The 26,509-nt window shown below is 46.3% G+C and overlaps 1 protein-coding gene across 22 annotated transcripts in view; it reads right to left on the minus strand.

Moving 5' to 3' along the window:
* map2 (microtubule-associated protein 2) overlaps positions 1–26,509 on the minus strand; it is a 95,527-nt gene that overhangs the window by 2,195 nt on the left and 66,823 nt on the right. For 3 of the 22 annotated variants that reach the window (XM_035393652.1, XM_035393653.1, XM_035393654.1), the window contains 13 exons: positions 26,057–26,131; positions 16,828–19,356; positions 16,144–16,395; positions 15,089–15,226; positions 13,866–13,924; positions 12,151–12,339; positions 11,614–11,758; positions 11,209–11,265; positions 9,073–9,371; positions 4,661–4,753; positions 3,089–3,181; positions 1,588–1,669; positions 227–339 (listed from right to left, as the gene is read on the minus strand). In XM_035393652.1, coding sequence (XP_035249543.1) covers positions 227–339; positions 1,588–1,669; positions 3,089–3,181; positions 4,661–4,753; positions 9,073–9,371; positions 11,209–11,265; positions 11,614–11,758; positions 12,151–12,339; positions 13,866–13,924; positions 15,089–15,226; positions 16,144–16,395; positions 16,828–19,356; positions 26,057–26,131 — 4,124 coding nt within the window. Of the gene's footprint in view, positions 1–226; positions 340–1,587; positions 1,670–3,088; positions 3,182–4,660; positions 4,754–9,072; positions 9,372–11,208; positions 11,266–11,613; positions 11,759–12,150; positions 12,340–13,865; positions 13,925–15,088; positions 15,227–16,143; positions 16,396–16,827; positions 19,357–20,809; positions 21,068–24,249; positions 24,466–26,056; positions 26,132–26,509 lie in introns of all 22 variants that reach the window. The other 19 variants (XM_035393638.1, XM_035393636.1, XM_035393639.1 and 16 more) reach the window with 18 other exon arrangements.

Raw genomic sequence — 26,509 nt, forward strand, 5'->3', positions numbered from 1 at the left:
CAGGATGGGGTTAGAGGATGGGGATGCTGCTTTTTCAGGTTCCTGGACCTCTCCTATTAGGTTTGCTGTTGTGACTCCATGTCTCTCAGCCTTGGCGTCCACCAAGGCTCTGTTCACGGTCCGTTACCATCATCCACAGCCTCAGAATGATGCCGTGCTCTGAGCTTATCTCTACCAACCGACGTCACGCCCTCTTATTCCAGCCTTCAGGGGCTTGACGGCTCACCTGCACGCTCCCGCCCCCTGGGGTATGGTGGGCGTTATCCAGGGAGCCCACCTTGGCCTGGGCTTTATCTTTGAACTCCAGCTTCACATTCTCTATGCGCACATGTCCACCACCTGGGAGGGGGGACACAGATTAGGACGGTGGGCCTTCATATTTTGAAGAGTTCCTTGTTTTTTTAGTGCCAAGAATCATAAAGCCACATTTCCATCTGAAACATTGTCCGTGAACCGAGTCTGTCTGTCTCACCAATGTTCAGCAATCAACCAGTTTCTGAGCTTCATCGATGAGCACTAAATGGCAGTGTATGACCTATGAGCATCAATTGGAAAGGTTTCCAATGTTCAGCTGCATCTTGAGTTGAACCAGACAGTAAAAGGTTCAATGTGTCAATAAGCTAATGAAAGGGCTATCATATTTTACAATAGAGGTCCTTCTTTAGGAGACATGCCCCCTCATCATTTATACCAACTAAAAATGCTCTTCACAATCACACTGACTTGCAGACAGGACAGAAGCCGTTTCACCATTAAAGATTCTGACTATTCTACAGTGTTTACCAACAAAATATTATACAAAACAGTCATATAGCCCAAGGAAAATGAATTCTCTCTGCAAGATTTTGTACTTTATATCAATCACACACAATAGCTGGTAGATAGTAAATTCTCTTTGGATTAATAAGCAGCTTGTCTAGACCAAACAATCAAAAGTGGACCTACAGTGATAAGGCATGGTCTCTGACTAGTTAACCCTCTGAATGTAATCATTATTTTTTATGCCTTCACGCCCCCTCTAACTCCTGTCCCACACGCTGGGAACTCCTGATCTCACAGACTTAAGTGATGACATCTCATAAATAATACAGCTATGAATACCAGGACTGCCCAGCAGATGGCGACATAGGTTAGCAAAGTACCACCAAGGAATACAGAGTTCCTTCCTGTAGTATGATGGCTCTTGAAAACAAATGCATTATGTAGAGGAAAATGTTTGTGCTCTGATAGCATTTGATGTAATTAAATTATTGTCCAGTTTAATGTCTCCCAAAATGCCTCTGTGCTTTGTCCACCCTGAGGATATTCATAAGCAAGAGACCACTTACAATGCCCATTACATGACATTATCGATTTACCGAGCAGATGTAATTATCTAGAGTAACTTACACAGCTTTTTTACATGCTATCCATTTATACAGCTAAAGATTTACTGAAGCAATTCAGATGGAGTACCTTACCCAAGGGTACAATAGCAGAACCACACATGGGATTTGAACCTGGAACCAGCCTAGTTCCTATTTCTCCACACTAGATTGCCCACCCTCTATAAACTGTTCTGATTGAGTTGGTGGTCCAACTGGTTACCTGGTCGATGGCGGATGTTGTCCAAAGATCCACATTTGGAGGTCACGTGACTCAGATCAATCTTCTTTGTTTGGATTTGCACCTGTGTTTAACACATGTACGCACACATACACATGCACACACAAGCACACACACACACACACAGGTTGTTTCAGGTTCAGCTGAGGCACAAACAGGTTCCCAAACAGCAGTATGTACACCCCCCCTAGTGCTGACCTCAGGAGGGCTCCTGGCCTAAACTACAAAATGATGGATTTTACTTAGTAATTAATTTACTGATTTAATTATTTCGCTAAAAATTTTAACAGCCATGTTACACATTTACAGTACAGCACATTCACACGTCTGTATGAAATCTAGACGTCTGCCGCCTTCACACTTCTTGGGTAAAAAAAGGGGAAAAAAACTTGGTTGCTTTTCCTCATCTTGCGGCAAGAAGCCACGATCATTGTGTTGGAGCTGGTATTAAAATAGAATGCTGCTCCTTTTAATTCCACTACCATTGAAATGTGAGCACCTGGCTAGCCAATCAGAGGATGAGGGAGGGCATTTGACGCCCCCCTCCCCACCAAAGTACAACCTCCCTATCAACTAGACCGATAGGTCACGTCTTACAGGTGGGGGTTTGTGGGTCTGCCCGTGCATGGATGCGGGTGTGGAAAGGGCAGCGGGCACCAGGGCAGAAATGCGAATGCGCCATTATGCTGTAGCCCGCTGCTAGTGGAAAATACAGCCCACCAGGTCGCCACCTACATCAGCTAATCTCTCCCAGCGGGGCCCAGCCTCTAAAGCATATTTACTGAAAAATGCAAACACAATTATCAGTGGCTACATATGGCAGACCTGTGAAAGGAGAAGGAAGCAACAGACGAGGCATGCCGTGAGAAACACAACACGACATCACGTGGATATGAAACAACCCGGTCATTTGTAAAGAACCACAGAGAAAGACACAGCTACAGTAGAGCACACCACAAAGCAGGCACTACAGGACAGACACAAGCGTCTCGCACACCGGTGAGGCTGAGACAGATTACAGCTACTGTATGTAGCGAGGCGTTAGCCACGCATCCCTGCTCACCCCATTGTGTGTGTGCTGTTCTGTAGCACACGCTCCTGAGCCACACTGAACTACTGCCCCTCTGCTACAATGAGGTGTTATGGCCTGACCATGCATGACAACACTCCGTAGAGGTTAGTGAAAGGGAGAAGACGTGGGGTGAAACGTGGCCATGTTTTGTATCAGAGAAAAATCAAAAGGAGCACGTCGGATTTTCCTCAACTGCCAGGCTTGTTACCGCTCGTTAAGAGTTAGCGGTCAGTCTCCGGTCCTTTGTTTAATCCAAGATACAAAACACAGCAACCAACACGGATTGGTCGATGCAGCCCTACGGGAGTTGGGGCGTGGCCCTGGGCGGCCCCATCGCGTCCGCCCATCAGTGAGCGAGAGTGAAAAGAAGACCACACTCACAGTGATGTGTAGGGTGTGCAAACAACTCACGTTTCCACCTCCTGCTGAGTGCTGCTTTTTGTCCAGGGAGCCACACTTAGACTGGATGTGGCTAAAGTCCAGTTTTACACTTGGAATTAGAACCTGGGGACGACATGGCATTTTAACCACACGCTGCCTGACCTGACACTTTGTCATTCCGAAGACTCGCTGTCCAGACCACAGACTCTGGCACTCAAACATCTTGTGAACTTCTGGTGTGGAGAATGCTATAAGGCTCTTGCTATAGCTCAGACCTGAGCTTTGATTCAAGCTGGAGTGTGTGAGTTTAAATGGATTACTCATAACCAGGATACCCAAAGCTTGAGGATTCTACTAAGCTTGAGGGGGCCAGCCTACAGTGTGTGTGCGTGCGCACGTGGGCTGAGAACACAATATTAAACAGCTCTCTTGATGGTCAAATTAGATTGGCCCGGATTCATTTTCTCTGTCCACTTATCTATTTTCAATGTAGGATTAAAATAGGGATGCCTCCCTTACAGGGACCTTAGGTCCCAGTGCGATATTTTGCTGTTCCCATTACCCAGCGCCACTGTGTTTAGCTCTTCATGTCCCTGATTGTATAATCTGGGTCAGCTGAGACAGCCTAGACAGCTGACAGAGTGTTTCAGAAGCTTGTGAGTGACTGACAGTCATGTTGCTGTGACTGCTGCTGCTGCTGCTAGGAGACAAAACAGTTTCGATTGAGACACAGACAACAAAAAGGCAACACTGGGCCCTGGTGCAAAGCCATCCTCAGGCACATTCTCAAAACACAATGAGGAGAGAGAGAGAGAGAGAGAGAGAGAGAGAGAGAGAGAAAGACGGAAACAGAAAGCTTGAGCTTGAGAATGAAGGAGGGAGAAACTCAAACATAAGTGGAAAGAGAAGCAGGAAAGCAGGAGACTTCATCTGGCCAGGGCGGGCGTTTTGATCCAGTCACGGTCCCTTCTGGAGATTCGACCTGCTCTGTAATGGTGAAAACAGCCGCGCACAGGGTGCCATAGCTGGCTCTTGGCCGAGACACGTTCAGTTTCATGAGGTGCCAGTCAGATCGCTGGCATATCATTCACACTGCACTTCACACCCAGAACAAAGAAAAGCCACTACTCTCCTCCCGTTCAGCATCAGAGTGCCACTTTTCTCATGTATTGTTTTCAGCTGACGGACCCACTTTTTTCTCCCTTGGGTCCCTCTAGGTGAGGTCGAAAGGTGTTAATTTGTTGAGACGGTGCATGGCAAAAGCTGCTTGTTTAGATCAGATGCAGAACACACTCTGATCAACTGCTGCTAGCCATAATGGGAAAGCCATCAACAACTGTATCACTCAATGTAAATATATACAGCAGTAAAGCTTGTATATATTTGAGATGTGTTCAACAATTTACTTGATGTGATGACACTGGTTTGACATGAGTGTCTTGTGCGTGTGTGTGTGTGTGTGTGTGTGTGTATGTGTGCAGAGAGAAGTAGAGTGAAACAGATGGAGAGAGAGGAGAAGGAGAGGGAGATCAAAAGCAAGACAGAAACCAACAGATAGTTAGCAAGAGAGAGTGAAGGAGGAATGGATGGAGAAGTACATACATTGCCTCCACGGGGAGAGTGCTTCAGGTTATCCTTGGAGCCACACTTTGACTGTACGTGACTGAAGTCCAGCTTCTTGTTTAAAATCTGAATCTAGAAAAATACAAAGATATGTGCTTCTTTAATGAAAGCGAAGGTCAGAGAAATCAAATCTTTGTTTACACAGGAAGTGCATTCATAAGGTCTGAGAGGAGCACATATTTATATATGCAAGAAAGTGGGTCATGTGAGTGTGTTTGCAGGCAGACAAGACAGCACAAATGAATGTAGGCCCGGCAGCTTTGGCCCAAACAGCAGTGACCTTAACAGCAGGGTTAAGCACTGAGTTGAGTCCACCCAGCTGATTTAGAATTGAAATGACTGTTTCTATCACTGAGGAAATTGGTGGGCCGGCTCTAAGGTCAGTGTTGATTGTGATAAGGACAGGGGAGGGGCATTAGGGTTAGATTGGCATCTATAGGGAGTGGCTATATTTTACAGAGGGCCATATACTATTCCTTTAGCCTTTGTTGTTTTTCTGGGACGTGCCCCTCTCTGCTTCATGCTAATCATGGATAACCATTCAAGCAGTAAGTCTGATATGATCTCCCAGCAGAGACTGGTGGACAGAGACCCAGGATTTGGATGGAGGGGCATGTCCCCCCCATCTGGATGGGAAATGCACATCACAGAATTGTGGAATGCGAAGAGAGAGACAGATGGACATAGATGAAAGAGTGGTTACATTTTGGGCATTGGGGTAGTGCGGGAAACCACAGCTTTGACTATCTGAGCCATTTGAGGCCCCAAGAGCCAAACTGTACCGACACAACATGGAAGATGAATGTCTGTGCTCTTTGCCTCCTTCAGCTCTAGTGAAGGAACTCAAGAGTTTCACATCCAAACGCTTAGGCCTGGCACACTTTCAAATGGCACCAAACATCGAGTTAAAGCTCCTCCCACAAATCTGCAGCAGTCATTCAGACACAGCGAGAGAGACAGTGAGGAGGTCAGGCAGCAGATGAGAGCGACTGCACACAAAATAACACCTTTCAGAGGAAACCTGTGCCTTCTGGGCCACAGGGGACCAGGCTGTGCTAAAGTACTGAAACAGGCAGTACAGGCAGACAGAACCAGCCTGATTTCCTGTTATGAGCATGCTCAGTGTGACTCTACTCCCAGCAGACACTGACACGGCTGTGTCACCGACTGGTCACAGGCCACCTGATGGGGCTGCTGCTACTGATGGGACAGTGTTGCATCATGGAACCTAAAAGGGGCAGAGCTTCCATTAGCTCATCAGTGTAGCGCTGATTTGAACCAATCATTTCGCTTTGCTGCGGACAGCAAAAAAAGTTTTGTAGTTAACAGACGATTGTAGTTTCACCCATTACAGAGATTCATGAAACCTCTGTCTCCCATCACTTGCTGTTGAACCTGTGACCGTGCAGTACCACCTGTATCCACAGGGGGCCAATGGAGACCAGATGAAGGTATAATGTACCGTAATGGAAATGACAGCTGGTTTGTGTGCTTTCACACAGACACAGTGTGTTTCCAGTGTGTTACCAATGTTTTTCTCGAATTGGTAGTTGCTATGGTTTGATTTGGATTCAGTTGGGTACTGGGAGATGGGCCCATTGGACTGACACTAAAGCCAGGTGGACTGGAAAACAAGACAAGACTGTGGGTGGAGACAAAGTTCAGGAGCAGGTCGGCCATGTTTTCCCTTCCCTATACAAGCAAGAGGAAGAGCGTGAAATCAAGAACGCCAGCCAGCCAGCCATCAGTGCATTAAAAACAAACAACTGACACCCTCAGGGCAATTTGGCTCAGTGGCACAATCATGTCAATCAATCACACAGAGACATTCCCAGCTCAGTTCACATGAGTCCCTGAACCTCCAAGCCAGCCCCAGGGTAAAGGAAACATTAACGTGTCCAGCTGAGACTGTCCTGAGACATGAGTGTGGCAGCTTGACGTGAAGCTGCCGTGTCATAAGCTTGTAGACGCGCCGATTAATCGTTCACGCAACCACTCGGTACCTGTGCACGCATCACTGGCCCTTGCCACCCTTTCGGCTTTCTACTGTGTCACATCCTGTCTTTGTCAGTCTCTCTAAATCTACAGAGACAGTTGAAGTCATTCCTGATGTAGATCCCAGAGGTCTGTGTTTGTGGCACCAGGGGACAGAGGTTAGGGCGACCCTTCCTCCAAGGGGAACGGGCTGCAACAGTCCCCTTCAAGCTGTGAACGAAGGCCATTCAGGGACAGCTTCCCTCCGTGACACATCCTGTCCAAACTCCTCCTTCAGCAAACACTGCGGTGAGGCCAACAGCAGCTCTGTACCAGGGGAGCAGAGCAGGTCAACCTTGCATCTGACCAATCAGCACACTCGGGGGAGCGTGGGGGTTTGGTCAGAGCCCACTGCTGGCAACTGTTTGGGTTGCAGTGACAACACTAAAATGGAGGTCAGAGTGAGAGAAGAAGCTGTCAGCAAAAGAGAAAAGGGGGTGAAATAAAGGAAAGGAAGGAGAGTGAAAGAGACTTCTCATGAATGTCCTAGGGGGTCCTTGGTTCGATTTGATTTGATCTGATTAGAGCATTTAAAACATCCCACACGTACATTCACAGTGTCGCATGATTTCCTCAGACACATTGTACGTAAGCCTCTAGGTGCTGGCATCCGTGTGGGGGAAGGAGAGAGTCTGAAGGAGACAGACACACAGGAAGGCACAGAAAGGGGAAACAGATCGGCCACATTCTGGCCTGTCCATCTCGCAGTGTCACTGGGCCTGTGTCAACTCTGACCCCCCATCTCAGGGTGACCAGAGTATCCCATATGAGGGTCAGAAGATAGAGTACGATGCAGAGACCCCCCCCCCCCCCCCCATACCCACCCCCTGTGCCACCACTCTCCTCTTCCATTAGATTTCTCTCCCCACAGCTCCACTTAGACGCGCTGCACTCGTAAAACATGTCAGAGTAATCCATACTTCCTCAGTCTGGTCACGGAGAGAGGATGTGTGTCCCGCCCGCAAGGACGGACGGGCAGCCTGCCTATGATCAGCACAGCCCTGCCTGCTGTCAACCAGCCAAGCGCTGATTTATGATCCACATGAACCCACACCCTGAGCCAGCCAGAGGAGGATGGGCTCCCCCTGCCACGTACATCTGGTTCCTCCTCTAGGTCTCTTCCTATATGCCAGCTGGGCAGTTTTTCCTTGCGTCTGTGGCCCAAGGCTGACATTTGTGAGGGTTTTAGGCCAGTGTATGCTGTGAAGCATATTGTTACAAATGTTTTAATTTCACACGTATATTTTGATTAACCTTTTTTCTTACAAGGAGCCTGAGTTTGTTTGTGTCTGTGTATATAAACCTGTTTGCCTGTCCTCCACACAAAGTGAGGAGAACCCCCTGACACATCATCAAAATTGATCACTTGCTAGGCCCTGTTGTTACATTTTTTTCTATCAATATGTTGAGGACTGTGGTAAACGTATGAAAGCATGCGCATGTCTAAAACCAGGTGAGCTCCCAGCAGTCTTGTAATTAAGGAGGCTGACAGGTGCTAATTATGATTGTTATGGTGGGCGGAGTCAGTCACACGCTGTGTGTTTGGGGTGAAAGGATGCAGTCATTGTGGCGTAACACTGCATCAGCACCTTCTAATGGTCTTAAACACTGATGAGAAGAATGAGTAAGAGTTGGTTGTTGTCATTCACAAGTGCAATTACACACCCTGGTAAAGTCACAGGGTTATTTTCACAGGCAATAAGCATTTTAAAGTTAAAAAAAAACTCAGGGAGTGCCATCGTAATTTTGTTGTGTTGTTGCCTGGCACAGCAGTACAATGACAATAAAGTTTCTTATCTTATCTAAAGTTAACGTAAACTGTACAAGTGCGCAAAGCAAATTAATGACCCCTAAAAGTGACTCACACATAAGTCAATGCATTTATGTTTGATTACACTGTAAATGTACTTGGATTAGAGTGCATGGTAAATAAATGCAATGTACTGTTTTTCCCTGACTCAAATCGAACTTTAAGCTGTTTGAACAGGTAGTGTGGGTACTGTAAGGGTGAAAGCCACACTGCAAGTCACCTTGGATTAAGGACCAGATAGGCTAGTAGGTGCTAACATAGTATGCGATTGTCCATAATACTTCTGATTAAACTAATAAAATTTCCTAAAACGGGTACAAAATATTGATGTTGCTCTTTTTGGTCATATCCCAAGCACCTTCAGAAGACGCAAACTAGAAGGTGCTCATAGCACAAGAAAAGCTGAAAGGGCACAAGAGGAGAGAAGACAGAATGAAATTACGTGACAGAAAACCTGAATGACTCTGGGAGTGGAGAGGGGAGGGGTTATTGTTATTGGCTGACATCAGCGCTGGGGGGGTGGAGGGGGGGCAGTAAAAGCCCTCACCTGGCCCCCTTTGGGCTGGTACTTGATGTTGTCGATGGAGCCGATCTTGGACTTGACGTTCTTGAGGTCAGGCAGCGGCTGGTTGAGCACGCGCAGCTGTTTGGACGCGGAGGCAGGCGACTTGGGCGGCGTGCGGATGACGGCCACCTTCCTCTCCTGAGACAGCAGGCTCAGGGACCTGGGCGTGCCAGGCGTGCCGGGGGTGCGGCAGGAGTAGCTGGGCGGGGTCCCGGGGGTGATGGGGGCGGACCCGGGCGCGTGGGGCGTGGAGGCCGAGCGGGATCGGGCCGATTCTATGCCTGCAGGGGGTCACAGAGGTCACACAGAAGTCACACACAGCTCTATTTCATACACGGTTTCGCACTCAGACTCCTTGATTTTAAGGATTTTCATTCACACATTTGAAATAGTGAATTCAATGACTGTTACCCAAATCAGAAAACCTAAAAACCCACCAGCGCTAATTAAGTTCAATATAGGCAGTACTGCCGCTTTTCAATCAGTTGAATGGAAGCCACTGAGAGTGAGTGAAATGCTATGAGAGATCTCACACCCGTAACACACCCCTGCAACACCACCTTCCTCTTTTACTGTGACACAGCCAGGATTACACCTGGAGGGAGACTGTGTCTTATTTTATTTTCTTCACATCAGCTTATAATGATTTCATTAGCGACTACTTGTTGCCTGTATATTTCAAACACCTGTTAGCTGAGAAATCAGGAAAGCAAAGCTGCGATCTGTTTAGATGGCAGCTGCTTACTTCAGCAGCTGCATCGTCACCCATACAGGCAGCTGCTTTTGTAGGCATCAAGTTAATCTCTCCAAAATGGAACAATCCATGAAGGCAGCATCTATGTCACACTGACAGAGTATCAGGGGTCAGCTGATATCTTACAAGTTCATCCATTTTCCTGACAAATGATCTGGTTTGATTGTAATTTAGACCTAATGTCCACCTGTATCAAACAGATTTTGAACTAGCTAGCAAGTCACTAAATAACAATTTGGCTCAAAACATGTGTCCCTTGTTTTTTAGATAGTTAGGTAGCTTGCAGCTTGGAATTGAAAGAACTAATGCCATGATAGCTAGTGCTAACAGTTAGCCAGTTTAGCTAGCTACCACTTGCTTAGTAGCCAGTAAATCAACCAGCCACTACATAGCTGTGCATCAGTTACCAAACTTCATTTGTTAGAATTTCATAGACTTAGTTCCATTTGAACACAAGCTCGATTCATCTGAAATTACAAAACATTGTGATTGTTTTAATAGTTGCAAGGACTTGGGATTTGCTTTCAAAATAAAGCTATAAAGATGTATCTTAAAAATTGGCCAAATTAAGAGGCCTATGAATCAAAACAGTAAGTGCAAGTTAAACTTCCTGCCTTAGAATTCTGGGGAATTTGAATGCAGCACAAGACTGGGTTAAAATCTGATCAAATGGAGCTCAGATGTACCACAAAACAGCCTAAATGGAATGCCCATAAACCAAAGATAATTTTGGATAGCAATAAAGTCTCCATTAAAAACAAATGAACAATATAGTTGTCAATTGCCTTTTGGGGATTCGACTGGTATAGGTGCCGATATAAGCACAGGCTGGGGTATGTAGACCAGAAGTTGCCGGTTCGAGCTTCAGCTATGACATGTGTAGCCAACTATGTTGTCATAATATTTTTGTGGGTCGTATATACTCTTACATACTCAATGTATATCTATACAGTATATCTGTACCTATTTAAAGATAATCTTGCAATGAACACCATTTTCTGAAAGGCAATGAGGATGGTCTTTGTGACAGCGTGATATTAACCAAAGAGATGCCAAGTGGGTCACTGACAGAAAGCATGCAGGTGAACTATGATGAAATATCACGACAGACGTGACATTGCTGGGGACACTCCTTCACTATACCACCTCAGATGCGAATACGGTGTCTGCCTCAAACAAAGATGGTGTAAAGTGAACTGAACACAGACCCTTTTAATGGAGGGAGGGGGGAGGGAGGGGGGATGAAACAGTAGCTATGGAGTTAGCCAGGCCTGATGGAGTGATAGCACATGCAATGAGTTCATGCTCACTGGCTCCCCCTTCAGGGGAGGACAGACATGACTCAGCAAACTGACTGCTGCTACCTGTCATACTGGGGGTGCGCCTGGACCTGCGCTCTGACCTGCCCTCAGTACGAAACGCTACCGGAAGGGAGGGAGAGGAGGGAGAAGACAGAGAGAAGGGCAGGAAAGAGTATCAAAAAGGATGATAGACATCATTTTCACAGACCCCAAAATGCAAGAGTTAGAAGCAAAGAAAGGAACCAAAGGCCTGTAAACACACTCGTCTACATAAACACACCATTTGCTTCCTACAGAGGAGGATCACCATCAAAGAAGATTTACTCTGGCATAAACCCATGGAATTAGACTAAAAATGAAAGTCATTTGTATTGTACATATGTGCAAGCATGCATGTGTATGTGTGTGTGTGTGTGCACACATGCATGAACGTTAGCATGTGTATGTTAGCGTGGGCGGGGCCCTTACAGGTGGGGCGTCGAGGGGCAGTGGAGCCGGAGCTGGTGATGGAGGTGGAGGTCTCATCATGTTCCGCAGGGTGAGCTCGGCGCGTCAAGATGGAGGCAGGGCGGGGCAGGGAGGACCTCTTCTCAGGGCTCCGCGAGCTTCCATCCTGTCATACAAACAGAAGCACGGCACGCACGCACGCACGCACACACGCACACACACACACACGCACACACACACACATACACACACTGCTTTACCAACAGAGCCACAATCAAGATCAAACTCATTGGGACAGATTTTTGGAGCTGCCTGAAAATTGCAATGTGACATTAAATCATTGCCTTTTTACTAATGGCATTATTTACACTGCGCTGATTACGCATTCATGAACACGCATTCTATTTCCAGCTGAAGGCGATGCATTTGTAAGGCAAATGCAATATAAACACTGTGTTCACAGCATGAGTCATGAGCAACAAGGGTGGCAAGGAGCCCCACATCAGTGTCCAGAGGGGCAGGGTGTTGGGGTGCTAGGTGGGGGGGGCCCTGCCTTACCTTGTCTATGAGCCTCTGAGTGGGGGAGTCGTGGGGGCCGGCAGAGGAGGGGCGGGGCCCCCAGACCTCTGCGTCCACCAGAGGGCTCCTTTTAGGAAGAGAGCAGGCAGAGCTTGGGCGGGGGGGCTGTAGGGCCACGGCCCGAACTTTAGAGGTGGGGATCTTTGTTAATGTGGAGTGGGCGGGGCTCTGGGCCGAAGTAACAGACAAACAGGCCAACGGGTGGACAGGCATGGGAGTGGGTGGGTCACATGATGCAAACAGAGAAAAAACAAAATGAGAACACCGAATGAGGACCAAACGAACCCCAGACCACATAACACACGTTAGTCAAACCCAATCAAGAGCCTGGATGTAACTGTACAGAACATGACAATTACAGAGGATCAAAGAACAGAATGGCATACATGTACTAGAAGATACATGTACATGAACATGAGACACCTTTCAATGTTTATGCACATGATTTGTGAATGAAGATGTTATTTCTAGAATAACAATAGTCCCCAAACACCACTAAAGATCAGCATGTAACACAAAAAAATGAGTGATTCAGAAAGGAAAGTTTAACTGACATTAAAACACCTGAGAGAAGGACAGGAGGGGTTTCAACAGGCACATTGTGTGTGTATGTGTGCATGTGCCTGTCTGCATGCGTGTGTGCATGCATGTTTGGGGGACAGAGGAGGGTTCGGGGTGGGTGGAGGACCAGCAGGCACTGAGAAGGAGCAGCGATGGACTATAGGGACATTATCATTTCAGAGTATAAAATACAAATGGATTGGTACTGTACCATAACCAGCTATACCAACTCATTCTGGGCACAAAAAATGAGCCACAATAGAGATGATGATTCTGAATTTTCTTAGACCCTCCCTCAGAGGGGTACAGGGACAGGATTGTCCACTGATTAAAGAAACCACTTTATGTACTACAGAAGGATCCTAATCATTGGCATTAAAAACAGTCAATTACTGAACATTTTCACAGTAGGGAGAACACCATACACTTCTCTAAAAGGACTCTTCTCAGTCTACTTGGAGTACAGCTACTTAACATTAACGCCCCTAGGCGTTCAGTTTAGACAGCCAATTAATGTGCAATACCCCAATGAAGTGGAAGAGAGACCGAGACACAGAGTCTTATTACACCCAATGAGGGCAAAGTGAGGACATATCACAGCACAAGTCAATAATGCATGGACTCCCCAGCCCGGCTGCGTCGTCCTCACTGTCAAAGGACAGCTTCTAATGAAACCGCTTAATGCAAATTTCTTTCCTCAGAAGCTGTAGTGTTTCCTATAAAAGCTTTAATTAATCGTTCAACAAAAAAGATTTGTCATGACTAAACAAAAATGTTATTGTTCTCCAAGCTGAGGCAAACAAAATAAAATATCAGTTGGGAAAATAACTCTAATTTACACAGTTATATAACCCTGTACTACTAATATTCATAATTATACTGTGCACATTTATGAGTGTGCATGGGTATGTGTGTGTTTGTGTATGCATGGATGTGTGCGTGTGTGTGCTTGTGTGTTTGTGTGTATGCACATGCGTCTGTGTGTTTGCGTGTGGCTGCGTGTGTTTGTGTGTGTGTACGAGTGAGCATGGGCGTGTGTGTGTTTGTGTGTGCATGAACGTGTGCGTGTGTGTGCTTGTGTGTATGTGTGTGTGTGTGTGTGTGTATGCATGCAGTGGGCAGGGGTAACTCACTGCAGTCCTGTCCCGAGACTGACGGGCCACACTGAGGGGCTGCCGGCCTTCAGGAACAGCTGGAGAGAGAGAGAGAGAGAGGGAGGGAGACTGGAACATTAGAGTCAGGAAGAGAAGCAGTGAAAAACACACAGACCTTTCACTGAAGCAGACCAGCCATGGACGTGGTGAGTAGCAGATAACACACACTCAAACTCACATGCACATACAAACAGCACCTAGCCTACGAGAAACTAACCAAAAGTTTCTCATTCGCACACACACAAGTCTCTCTGCTTCACAGTAAACAGTAAACTTTTTGTAGCAGGGAACATGAAGGACAGACTGCTATATATTTTCAGTTTAAGGTCCTTAAGCTGAGAATATATGGCCTTATTTAGCAGGCTCTCAGACCCACACATAATAAAATATAGTAGATTACATAACAGATCCTTTCAGCAGAATTTCTTGGCAGCAACCCAGCAGTGTCTTTGGTGTCTACCGGTCATTCAGATGTGAAACAACGGGATTCATCATTAATCACTGGCAATCCAGTGTCCTGGCTTGGGTCATTTGGAGGTTACTTTGTCAGCCCCAGAGAAACCAACGTCCCACTTCTGCTTATGCGAGGTACAAAGCAGCCCTTGCCAGGCAAAATACTGTTGCAGTAAAGCTGGGGGAGCTGCAGTGCTTTTGATGTACGCCTAAAATCAGTCACTTCTGCAGGACATTCACACGCACAGCGCCTCTGAACAGCAAACCACCAAACACAGAGCGAGGGAGAGAGAGAGAGAGAGTGTGTGTGTGTGTGTGACTGTGAGAGAGATAGAATAATGCCAGCTTCAGACCAACCCATGGGTTTTGTACAAGTACAGTGATTCCATACAAACCAAAACAATGAAAAAGTAGCAAGAGTGAGCATGTCAACTGTGCAATGTGATACAATTCCTTGAAAAAAAAAAAAGGTTTAAAAAAGGTTTAAAAAATGGTGATGGCACAGAGAGAGACTGTATAGCATGTTGTGCATGCCCGAGAATAGAAAAGTATATGAAACAAATCGTACAGGCTGGTGGTTTGCATGAAAAAAAATTACACACAGACCCAACATAAAGAATAAAATAAAAACAAATAAACCAGAACAAAGCCCAAAACAAAAGACAGGCATCGCTGTAGTGATAAGTACTATATGGTACTGTCCATGTTTGCCAGCCACATTGCAGATTTGTCCAATGTGGGATCGTCACCTGTGGGCTTCCGTTTCGCACAGCCGTGGAGCTGGGCGGGCCTGGGCTGCCTGGCCGCAGGCTTTAAAACGCTTTTCCGGGAGGGAGAGCGCGTCTGAATTTCTGCTGTTTTAGTAAATTCAGCCTTCTTAATCACAGCTGTCAGAAGGAGAGACACACAGTCAAAGGGGGAGCAGAGGGGAAGGAGGGTGACAGACACACGGTACACCATGATGTAAACATCATCCTTTTTTTAAACGGGCTTGTAAGTGGGGGGTACAACTTGCCAGATCAAATAGCAGTGGCAGAGTCCCTTAGGGTGTTAAGTCCAGGTTCGATCCAGTGCTGGATACCCTCATGACTAGTGGTTCCCGGACTCAGTCCTGGCAACCCAGTGTGTATGCTGGTTTACATTCAAACCATTCCAGTAGAAAGAGGTTACATGTTTAGTTGATTCAATTAGCAACTGGTAGCCGAGATCAGCCTTTATGGAGGAAGAGACTGATTGCGACAAAGACCAGCATACACACTTGAATCCCAGGACCGAGGTTGGAAATCACTGCTCTAGACTGTGGGAAAATGAGGAGTCTACATGGACTAATGGTTCCTCATATATACTTGTATGTGCACTGGAACACAGCAAAAAATGAATAAATAAATAAAATGCAGAAACTCTAATAAAACTAGGACTGGCCAGTTCTTTACAGTGCAATTCTACTGTCTGCCATTAATGTCATTAATGTTATGATGTGAGGTGATTGTACTTATTACTGTATAACTGAAATGTACTGTCATGGCAATTAAAAGGACTGTGTTTTCATCATGTACCATGAGAACAAGCTTGAAAAGTTTACAGGAAAAAAGGCATAAAGTAAATCAAAATAGTTAAAAATAAATTTAAAAAAATAAAAACAAAAAGACATGCAGTATAAAATACACAAAAAAACACAGCACAACAAATAAAATAAAATAAAACAGTAGGAAAAAAATGTGTTACAGTAAAAAAAAAAAAAGATTACAAAATAGTAATAGTAAAATAACATATAAAAAAACGTATGGGTCACAAACTCGGTCACCACTGAAGAAAAAACCTTTTTTCTTCTTGATTTCCTCTCTGGGGGTGGAGCTGGGGTCCTTCCGGGTGGGTCTGCGTTCGGGGGTGGAGACCCGACCCTTTGCTCGCCCCGCAGTCTTTTGCTTATCCTTCACCCGCTTGTCCTTTTCCGCAGGCAGCTTTTTCATGGGACTCTGATGGGGCCGCTTTTTGATGGGACTCTGTGTTTTTGGGAGGGGCTCAATTTTTTCTGTCATGATGCTCCTCTCATCATCTGTAAGCCCAGAAAAAGCACAGCTGATAACTCAGGTACCCAAAACGCAATGGCTATAGTCAACAGCCTAAGGATTTCATATTCACATTTCTATTCATATATAAATACGTATAAACAATAATTCAAATATTATATATTAATATCAAGTAAACATTGTCTTTTCTTTATTATGACACAGCAAGGTGATTCTTACATTTTCTATACTTTTATACAAATTAATTAGAATATTTGAATGAATAAATAAGACTGTGGTGATAGTTTAATTATTATATTTCTTTTAAGCTAAGTATTCTTGGACTTACCCTCAGACAAGTTGATCTAGAGTGAATTCAACATTTGTCTACAAAAAGTAACACTGGCATATTATTTTGCTAAAGATGAGTATTGATTGAATCTAGGCTAATGTGGCAAAATGGTGAAAATGAAAGTTACCTTGAGTGTCCATCCAGGCGCTGTCTGTGTCTAAGATGGAGTCGTCAATGGTGGTCTCATCTTTGTAATCATCGTAAGTCTCTGTGCGGGGCTCGCTTTCAGGTGCCAATGCTGTTGCAGGCAAGACAGGGGCTGCAGGGGCCACAGGGGTTTCTGGAATATCCAAGATCTCCTCTAAACTGCCTGCCTCTATCTCTGCTTCCTGTGCCATCTCAACAGACTCCTCCTCTTCCTCTTCATCCGGGGGCACCTGTGACTGGTCTACCTCAGGCGGAGCTGAGAAGCGGACGCTGTGTCCCGGCTGCTCCCCCTCATCAATAGTCTGCACCACAGTGATAAAGTCATCCTCAACGGTAACAACTGACTCGATGGCAGCACGGGGCTCCACGGGTTCATCGGTGGCTGCTCTCGCCCCTTCTTCCTTCTCCTTCTCCTCTGTGAGCCTTTGCTCATTCTTCACCGGTGCTTTGATATCCTCCATGACAACCTCCAGCTCCTCAGCCAGTTTCACATGCTCCTCCTCATCCTCTGTAGACCCTCCTTGGACTGCCGTGGTGAATGGCTTGGTGACAACCTTTGGGGGTTTCTCGTCAGAGGTCTTGACAGCAGCTTTTGGTGTGACTAAATCCTCCTGCTGGGGCTTTTCTGGTTCATGAATGCCAGCCCTCTCTTCCTCTGTGGTGCTCTCCACCGACGAGGCTGGCGATGGTCTGATTGGGCGAGCAATTCTATCTTTAGCCACTCCAGTAAGCTGGTACACGTCCTCTGCATCCACCTCCTCATAGGCCTCCTGGTGCACCAGGTCTGGTTTGTCCTTCACCTTCTCCCTCAGCTCCCGCAGCTCGCGCTCCTCCTCCATGCTCAGTGGCCTGTTCTCTGTCTCCAGCTTGCGGATTTTCCGCTCATAAGCAGCCATTTCCTCCTCTGCCTCCGTCTCCTGCTCTGACTTTGTCACCTCAAGGGTGACAGTCACCTTTGGTGGAAAAAGGGGCTCTTGGCCAGATGTGACTGACAGGAGAGATGGGGAGTCTTTGGAGGGCCATGGGCTATCTGTCTTAGGGATGATCTGCTCTTTGATGTCACCAGTCACCCCAGCCTTTACATTTTCAAATTGGGGGATGGCTTTTGCCACCAGCTCAGCTTCTTGTCCTTCCACCCCCACATTTTGTGCCTGCAACCCCGTAGGCCCCATATCCGACCCCTCCTCTGACAACATGATGGGAAATATTTGGTGAGGGGACTGCATTGGGCTCTGGACGTCAGCAGGCGAGGGCATTGGGCCAGAGTACTCATTGAAGACGCAGTACCCAAGGTCCTCAAGCTGGCTCTCACTCTTTGCCACCTTCTGACCTTTGTCCACCAGGCCCATCTGAGCTAGGGACTCTGCCGTGAAGGTGGGGACGTCAAAGGGAACAGACTTCCTCCTCACAGCCTCCGGGTCAGTACAATCAGATGCCAGCCTCGACCGGGTACCAGCCAGGTCCAGCATCTCAGGGAGGTCAGGTGCCATTACTGTGCCGTTCTTGCAATAAGACTTTGCGGGCACCGGTGACTCTGGTGACTCCATCTCAGGGCTAGACTTTGCGCTGGTTGCTGTACCAGGTGGTGAGGATGGTGGGGTAGAGACCGAGACGGCAGTCTCCACGATCAGGGGTGGGAATGCAGGCTGCTTCTCCACACAAGGAGTTGTGACTGGAAGGTAGTCGGTGGACTCCAGACCCTCCTGGCTGGTGAATGACAAAATGTCAGTGGCCAGCGGGGAGAAGTTCCTGGGCCCTCTGCCCTGGCTGGCACCCTGACTCGTGGACCCAATGGGAATGTTAAGCGAATAGCTCCTCTGCTCCAGTGATAGCTTCCCTGGTGACAGCCTGAAGTCATCATTTCTCTCCGCATGCGGGAGAGCATGTAGCTCATCTGCCGGGCTCCTCCTGACCTCGGTTGTGTCCTCCAGGGACTGTGTCTGAGCCAAGGTGCTGTAGCTGATTTCAGCAGGTGGGGGACCACCCTCCAAGGTCCTCTGTCTGGCATCACTCAGCTCGTAGTAGCCTTCACTTTGGATCCCCCTTTCATCTTCCTTCAGAGCTGAGGTCTCAAAGTAAGCAGACATTCCAGATTTGTCCACAGTGGCCGATAGATCGACAATGTCTGAGTGCAGCTTCTGCCCCCCCGCAGCAGGACTCTCTTCCTTTCCTTTGCTATTTGAGGGTGCAGTCTGGCAGGCTGCTTTCAACTCCTCACTACCCTGCCCCCTAGGCAGCACTGGCTTCCCATACATTCCGATTTCACCATCATCTTGGCGATCTGCATAGCAGCCAGGTGTGGTAATGAGACTGCTAGTCTCCAGCACCTCCACAGAGGGCTGCTTCTCAGCGGTGGTCCTGGGAGCAGTTTGGTCCTCCATATCCGCAGCTAAATCCGGTGAGAGGAATGTGGCGCTTTGGGCCATGGACCACTGGCCCGGTCCAAGGACGTCTGGGCTAGTGGGAGGGGCCTGCTCACTGCTCGGCCTCCCCACCTCCATCTTCAGGGCTGTAAGCAAATCTAAAGTAGTCTGGTTGCTCCTGAGTCACATTAAGCTTGAATGCAGTTTGCAGCTGCCCACAGACTCAACAAACAGCATTACAGGCAGGCAAAGCTGGGGCTGCTCCTCACTAAGCACAATGCAAGCCGAGGTCACTGCACAGGTGCAATGGGGAATATAAGAGCACATGGCCAGGAGTAATGACATGGAGCTCGGTGTATCACTGATGTGTGTCTGTGGAGGGTGGGGGGTGGTTGTTGGGCGTGGACAGAGCCTTAGTGGTGAAAATGGTTGAAAATGGATGCAATGAATGTTTGTCTGATCTCCTTGGGGGGAGGGGGGCGGGCATGGAGGAGTGGAGGAGGTCTTCAATGAATTACATAACACCCTCTTCATTTGCTGTATTATTTTTCTGGTCTAATACATGATATTGATTATGGGGATTTAAACCCATACATTGCAGTACGCAAATTCATTTGCGTATAGGAGAAACTATCAAAATAACTCTAATTTACCTCTCTCAATTTTACATTTGTCATTTTCATGTCACAAAAATAAATTTTCACAAGTGCATTTCCTTAAAAATAAATACATACATGGACATGTTTTTCAAGATTCAGAGTTGTAATCTTTGAAAATACATTTGCTGTGTAATTTATTGTTCATATGAACGTCATTAAGGCTGAACCTATGTGAAGCAAAAGGAATTCCAAACTCAAATTGGCATGTCTAACAGTAATACTTACATAGTAAGTTTTTTATCATATTGTTCAGGACCAGAAGTTTTCTTTTTATTTAAAAAGAAGGAATGCAGTACATTTGAACAACAAACAATCACTGAAGATGCAATCAGTGCTTTTAAAACTGAACACATTAAATGAAAGCAATGAGATGAACAAAGAAACAAAGGGAAAAAATAAACAAAATACAGACGTTAAAAAAGCAGAACAAGAAAAGCTGAACCGAAAATGCAGTTGAATCGGCAAATCTGCATTTAATCCTGTACATAGACAATGGATGAATGAGGCACTGGATAAATCCCAAAATTTAATCAGCGATGTAGCTGGCAAACGGACACTGAGCTAGCGATGAATAAAAACCAATAAGACAGGTCAACCAGGAGAAAAGCTTTTGCAAGCTGCACCAGTGGAGGAGAGCAAAATGATTCAGCGACAGCCGTGACCATTGAACAAGCAATGGCTGAGAAGACATACAGACAAGAGAAAAAGCAACAAAAATAAAATAAAAAAACAAAAACAGCAGCATTGTGGCTCTAAGCAGTTTTATAGGTTACAGCCTGCGTTCGCCCGTTAAGCAGGGTCACCTTCAAGCCTGTTTTGCCAAGCAGCGTTAGCCAAGAAAAGATCATTTTCCCTCATCCCTTATATAGTTGCTAAACTTGCACTTCGGAGAAACAGGTAGGAAACATGCAGACTTTTTTGGGAGGAGGAGGGGACACACCTTCCTGATCACACGTTTCCAACAGGGCCTTGTGGCCCGTTCCGTTCGGGGCTTCTGCAGGCACGTTAGCTGTCTCGGCCTGCAGACAAGGCTGGCCCTGGGCCTCGCCTAAGATCTCTGCCTGCCCTAAGTGCTCCTCCTCAGGCCCCTGCTCAGACTCCTCCCCACTGCTCTGCTGCTCTTGCTTCTCAAGAGCTGCTGCATCCGCTGTTATCTCCTCTTCCTCGTCAGCAGCTGTAATAGCCTCTATGGTCTCTTCTTTGAAAAACGGGGAAGAAGTGGAAACATGAAGACTACAGACAACACAGACTTGGGTCACACAGATCACACTATCAGTGAGACACTTTCAGCTCAATGGACAATATTAGCCTTGTAGATAGATTCAGTAAAATCCAAGTGTTGTGTCAATAAAGCAACATTTTATCCTTGACTGAGAAACTGAAGAATAATCTGTCAAAACCGGCTTGATGATATAAATGCAAGAGACTGCCTCAGAAATTAACTTTTTAAAAAATTAATTTCCATTTGGTTTTAAATTGCATGGAGTTTTCTATTACCTATCCTCAACGGTTTATACAACATTTAGAAATGCATGTTGTAGAATTAGTGAAAGTTATTTTAGTTTAATCACAGGGTGAGATAACAGAAAGAGACTCAGTGTGATTTTTTTCTTAAGGGCTGCAGGTCTGTAAAGAAAGGGGAGTGTGTTCTGTGACAACACAATTGACTCCCCTGGTTGAAATCAGTCTTGATGATGCCGCGTGCTGTATGAACACAGAAATGTAGAAAAACTAGAAAGGAAATAGCTTTCTCTATATAGCATATTGATTTCTTTCCTTTTTTTTCTCTGATTTGGCTGACATGACATGTCACATAAAGGTGCTCATTGTGCATCTTTTGCACAGTGTAATGATTACCACTGTTGGTTAGAAACAACTCTTAAGTTAGCTAATCATCTGTTATCTAGCTAAATTAGTACACTGTAAGTAGGTTTTTTTAAAATTATTATTATTATTATTATTATTATGAATATTGAGTGGCATGTTTGGTGGGATGCAGCATAAAAATGTAAATTGTTATTGTCTTTTTCTGTTGATTACCATAAAGTGAATTTTTGGCACCTATATTGCACTGTGAGCAAGTTCAATGAATACATCACAGAGTTCAACGTTAATACTGTTTCCGGGCTGTGGTGGCCATCTTGTGGAGGTGCCACTTGCATAAGTACCAAACAGAATAGGCTTAAATTGAATCACGTAACCCTGTTTGCTTTCTAATTCTTATACAATTCTGTACAGTATGTGGAACAGTGTCCTTGGAAGCAACAGGTCCAGTTCCCCGTCCGTTTTATTCCTGTGCATTAAATCAGGGTGATGGACACATCATACCCTTTTGTGATTCATAACAGGCTAGTGTTGTTTATAATAGACATTGTCTTTTAGTTGTGTTGTTTGCACAGGCAATATCTATATGCAAATTATGGACAGTAAACTTTTGACAGTTGTAAGCAAAGTATGGGCTGAAAATGACAACTAAAGACAGAAGTAGGAAAACGCTTAATGGTAAGAGAAACAGAAATACAGATGATTGACTGCATGGAGAGATAAGCCGTAATAACCGATAATGCATGCTACGGCCCTGCAATTCCTCCCTAAACACTAAAATAATCCATCATCCCAAAACTACAGTGATTTCCCTGGTCCGTTTGCCTCTCGTAAGGACTTTACCGAAAAGCTTTACAAAATGGATCTCACATATCTTCCTTGCAATAAATTCTATGTACGGTGTGTATATACTGGATATTTCCATACATACTTACATAAGGCTGTTATGTATGTTGTTTTGCGAGTTGGAAGAAGGCAGTAACGATGCAGTGTGTAGCCTGCCACAAGCAGTGACGTGAATGAACAGACTGTGGCAGTGTATTTTCACTGCCTTTCGCTGCAGCGACCCGTGACAGGTCTAGCCGAACGGTTCTAACTGCAGTAGCCGCGTACGCGCTTTCAAACATCAGGCACATTCAAATGCTGAGGCACAAGCCTTTCCCGTGTGTCAGTTTTAGTGTGGTAATTCTGGTTAAATCTATTTTTGTCACGATCCACAAATCCATGTGCATGAGAATGAGCAAGCGGCGATCGCACGCTGAAGCGGCACTTTAAGAAGACGACAGAGGGGTTCTCCCTGTGTGTGCGCGCTCTAATGTATTCATTAGATTGATGCCTTTGCTCAAGGAGATTTATTGAGGTCCCAAAGCTGTCGGACAGGGAGGGGCAAAATCGAAACTCCAGCTGAAATAGAGAAGCTGATTAACTTCTTGTGCTGCACCTCTGAGAATACATTTTATTTTCTTGTTACTGCAGAGCCAGGCTGCCTGTGGCAGTGCACCCATCACACGCGAGGCTATCGCATGGCAATACGGAGGGCTGGCCTAGATTTACTGTGCAGTGGGCGGGGAAGATCCCATGCAGCCTATCGAAATGGGGGGTTACCTCTGTTTGCTGAAATAATAAGGTCAAGGATATGGCTGAGTACTGCCTGTTTGTCCTTTGCATATGTGTGTGTGATGTGTGGTGTGTGTGTGTGTGTGTGTGTGTCTACTGTGTATATGTACATTTGTTTATGTGTGTGCAAATGTTAGTATACCTGTGTGTATGTGGTGCGTGCATGTGTGTGCGTGTGTGTGTGTGTGCGTGTGTGTGCTGGCTTGATAGAAAGAGCTGAAAGCCTTCCTGTGATCTACAGCGGGTGCACATCAGCAGGTTGGACGCATGAAGGGAGAGCTTGGAGGGTGTGGAGAGGGGAGGGGTGGGGCGGGGCAGGGTGAGGTGGTGCGCGGTGGGGTGGTGGGAGACAGAGATCTGGACGACACCACAGAATCAGACAGTTCAGAGACCATGGTTTGAGGAGAGCGAGCACATGAACCTGTTGGCACATGCGCAGCCTTTTCCTAAACCCGGCCAGTCATTTGCAGTGTCTGCAGTATGTGGTGTATGTGCTCCAGCATTCCATTGCACTAGTTATATAAAATGCTAATTTAACATCTGCGCTCTTGCATGTGAAAAGGCAGTGCAAGAATAATCATGTGCAGGCATGTAAAAGTGCACAGTGTGCACAGTTTAGAAAGTGTGAATAAATTGAATACAGCATTGGTTTGAGTGACTGATGAAGACAGTGCCATCCCCAGCAGGATGATTCATTTTAGGCAAACTGAGAGAAATGTGTGAACCCCAAATGACTTGACCGAAATATGGAAAAGAAGGAATATACACAGATAAATTAATCAACAATTATATCGGAACAGCTTCAACTTGGAGACAGTGACATAGACAGAGAAACAGGAGATGGGGGGTGAGGGAGGACAGAAGACAGGAGAGGAGGAAGGGTAAGGGAAAGGGAGGAGGGTAACAGGAGGAAGAGACGAGGAACCATGCGAGGTTCACCTTCGATCTGTCTAATCGGGACGGCTTGCCCCGACGGGCGAGAACCGTGCCGACTCCACTCTGGGCTGAACAAAGGGTGCTCATAGTACTCCTCGTCAGAGTGGGAGGGGTCATCGTCGGGCACAGACACCGAGATGGAGGGGGCGAGGAACTTGCACCTCTCCCGAGAATTTTGGAAGCGTCGGAGAGGGACTGCCTTCTCCTCACCCTCTACGTCTACGAACACACAAGGAAGAGAGCGGCAGGGAGACCCCAACAGAGTAAGACACAGGAGACGCACGGGGGCTCAGTCACCCAGACTGTCGGGCGACCGGACGACCAGGAGACAGCATGCCCAGTGATCAGATGACCAGAAAACCAGGAGACTGGATGACCAGACACTGATATGATCAGACACCCAAATGACTGGACACCCAGATTTCTGGACGCCAAGGTCCAGGCATGGTTGTCTGGGACACAAGTGTTCCGGGAACAGAACTGGCCAAGCTCAGGATTGGTGTTGGAGCTGCCCCGCCAAAACCCACCTTAGCACCTCAAAAACATCTCCGTAACAAGGGGGCAAGGCTGGTGCATTGGAAAAAGCATGTGGTAAAATACAGCCCTCCTGAACTGAACTTTTAAAAAAAGAGATGTTCCATTCTCATGTCTGGTCTCATTCTTCGGCAGGCAAGAAGTAAGGCAGCCTAGTCATATCGAAGGAAATGCTACTGAAAATAAAATCGGAAAGTGAGGTGAAACGAAATATATGACTGAGTGATTTTACTTGTCTTTTTTGAGGTAGACATTGTTTTATCCTACAAAAGGACTGGATATTGTACTTAATTTAATTAATTTAAATGTACTTATGCAAAAGTGCTATTTTAGTTTAGTTTACTTTACTTTAAATGCTAAACAGCTGTATGTGTACAGTATGTTTTGAAGGACATAATATACAGAAGCCCAGTGCAGTGTTAGCCAATCTGAGAATGGCATGTTCCACTGGTTTTGGAGGTCATGTGACCACTGGACACAGACGCAGACCAGGCCCCAGTAAGGACAACTTCAAGAAAAGAAAAACATGACACAAGAAAGACAGAACAAGCACAGGGGGGCCACAACAGGAACAACATGGACAGAACTACAGCACAGTACCACAAGACATGCAGAACCAGGACCAGGAGAACACAAACAACAGCTACCTAAAAGACATGGGGAGGCTGCTGAAGTCAATGGGCTGTGGGGGAGGGGGAGGGAGGGGTGGGGCAGACGGCTGGCGGGGAGGGATGGGCTGGGTGGAGTCAGTGACATCATGCAGGTGTGAGAGCTAACATTCTGAGAGCTGTGGTCTGGCCAGGTCTGGGGTGGAGGTGGGGGTGAGAGGTAAGGAAGTGCACATTGGGGTTTGTGTGGGTAGGGGATGGGCTACAAGGAGGTATGCGATGGAGATCTCAGGACAGCTCTCTCAGTAAAACCAGGCAGAGGAATGGAATGAGTAGGAGGATGTAGGAGATGACTCCTGTGATGGGAAAACTAATACCAGGATGACTTCCTCCCTGTCCCTCTTATACCAAAGACACCCAATGTATCCCATGATGCACCAGTGTCCAGCTGAGCAGCAAAGCCCCTCCCTTCCACGTGGCCCAAGTTTGAGGAGGGCAGCAGAACTCAAGAGGGGTGTGGCCAGGCAGAACTGGGACTGACTGGGCTTCAGATGAGCCACAAAGCCCTACAGCCCATTGGAACCCTCACCATGGTGACACCTTCAGCTCTCTTCCCTTCTCTCTCCCAGTCTACCTGTTTTGGAGAAGGAAAAAACAGGGTCTCCTACCTGGCTCCAGGGGGGCGAAGTGCTCAGCGGCGGGAGAGGGGGGAGGAGATGGGGGCAAGTTGGTGGAGTCCTCGACTGCGTGGGGGGAAATGAGGAGATAGATGTGAGGAACAGAGGGGTGTGGAGTGACCACACCTGGCAGCACTACTTTTAAATGCATTTTCAGAAAGTAATTATCATTTGACTTTTTTTCAAACACAATTAGGAAAATTGAATACGATTTTTTTTTTAAATATATATATATATGAATATATGTCCTAAAAGATGCCTACTTTTTCAGACAATCGGAACAAAGGTCCGACTTAAATAGCTCTTCTAGTCAATATTTGAATAGAAAATGTCAGAAAGCGACTGCAGGCTCACGTTTTCCTAAAACAGATCTCAGACAGTACCTACTTTTTCAAAGTATGTTAACTGTTACCTGATAGAAATTACATTTTAGAGCTATATGAT

Source organism: Anguilla anguilla, chromosome 15 (assembly GCF_013347855.1).
Source record: "Anguilla anguilla isolate fAngAng1 chromosome 15, fAngAng1.pri, whole genome shotgun sequence".
NCBI lineage: Eukaryota > Metazoa > Chordata > Actinopteri > Anguilliformes > Anguillidae > Anguilla > Anguilla anguilla.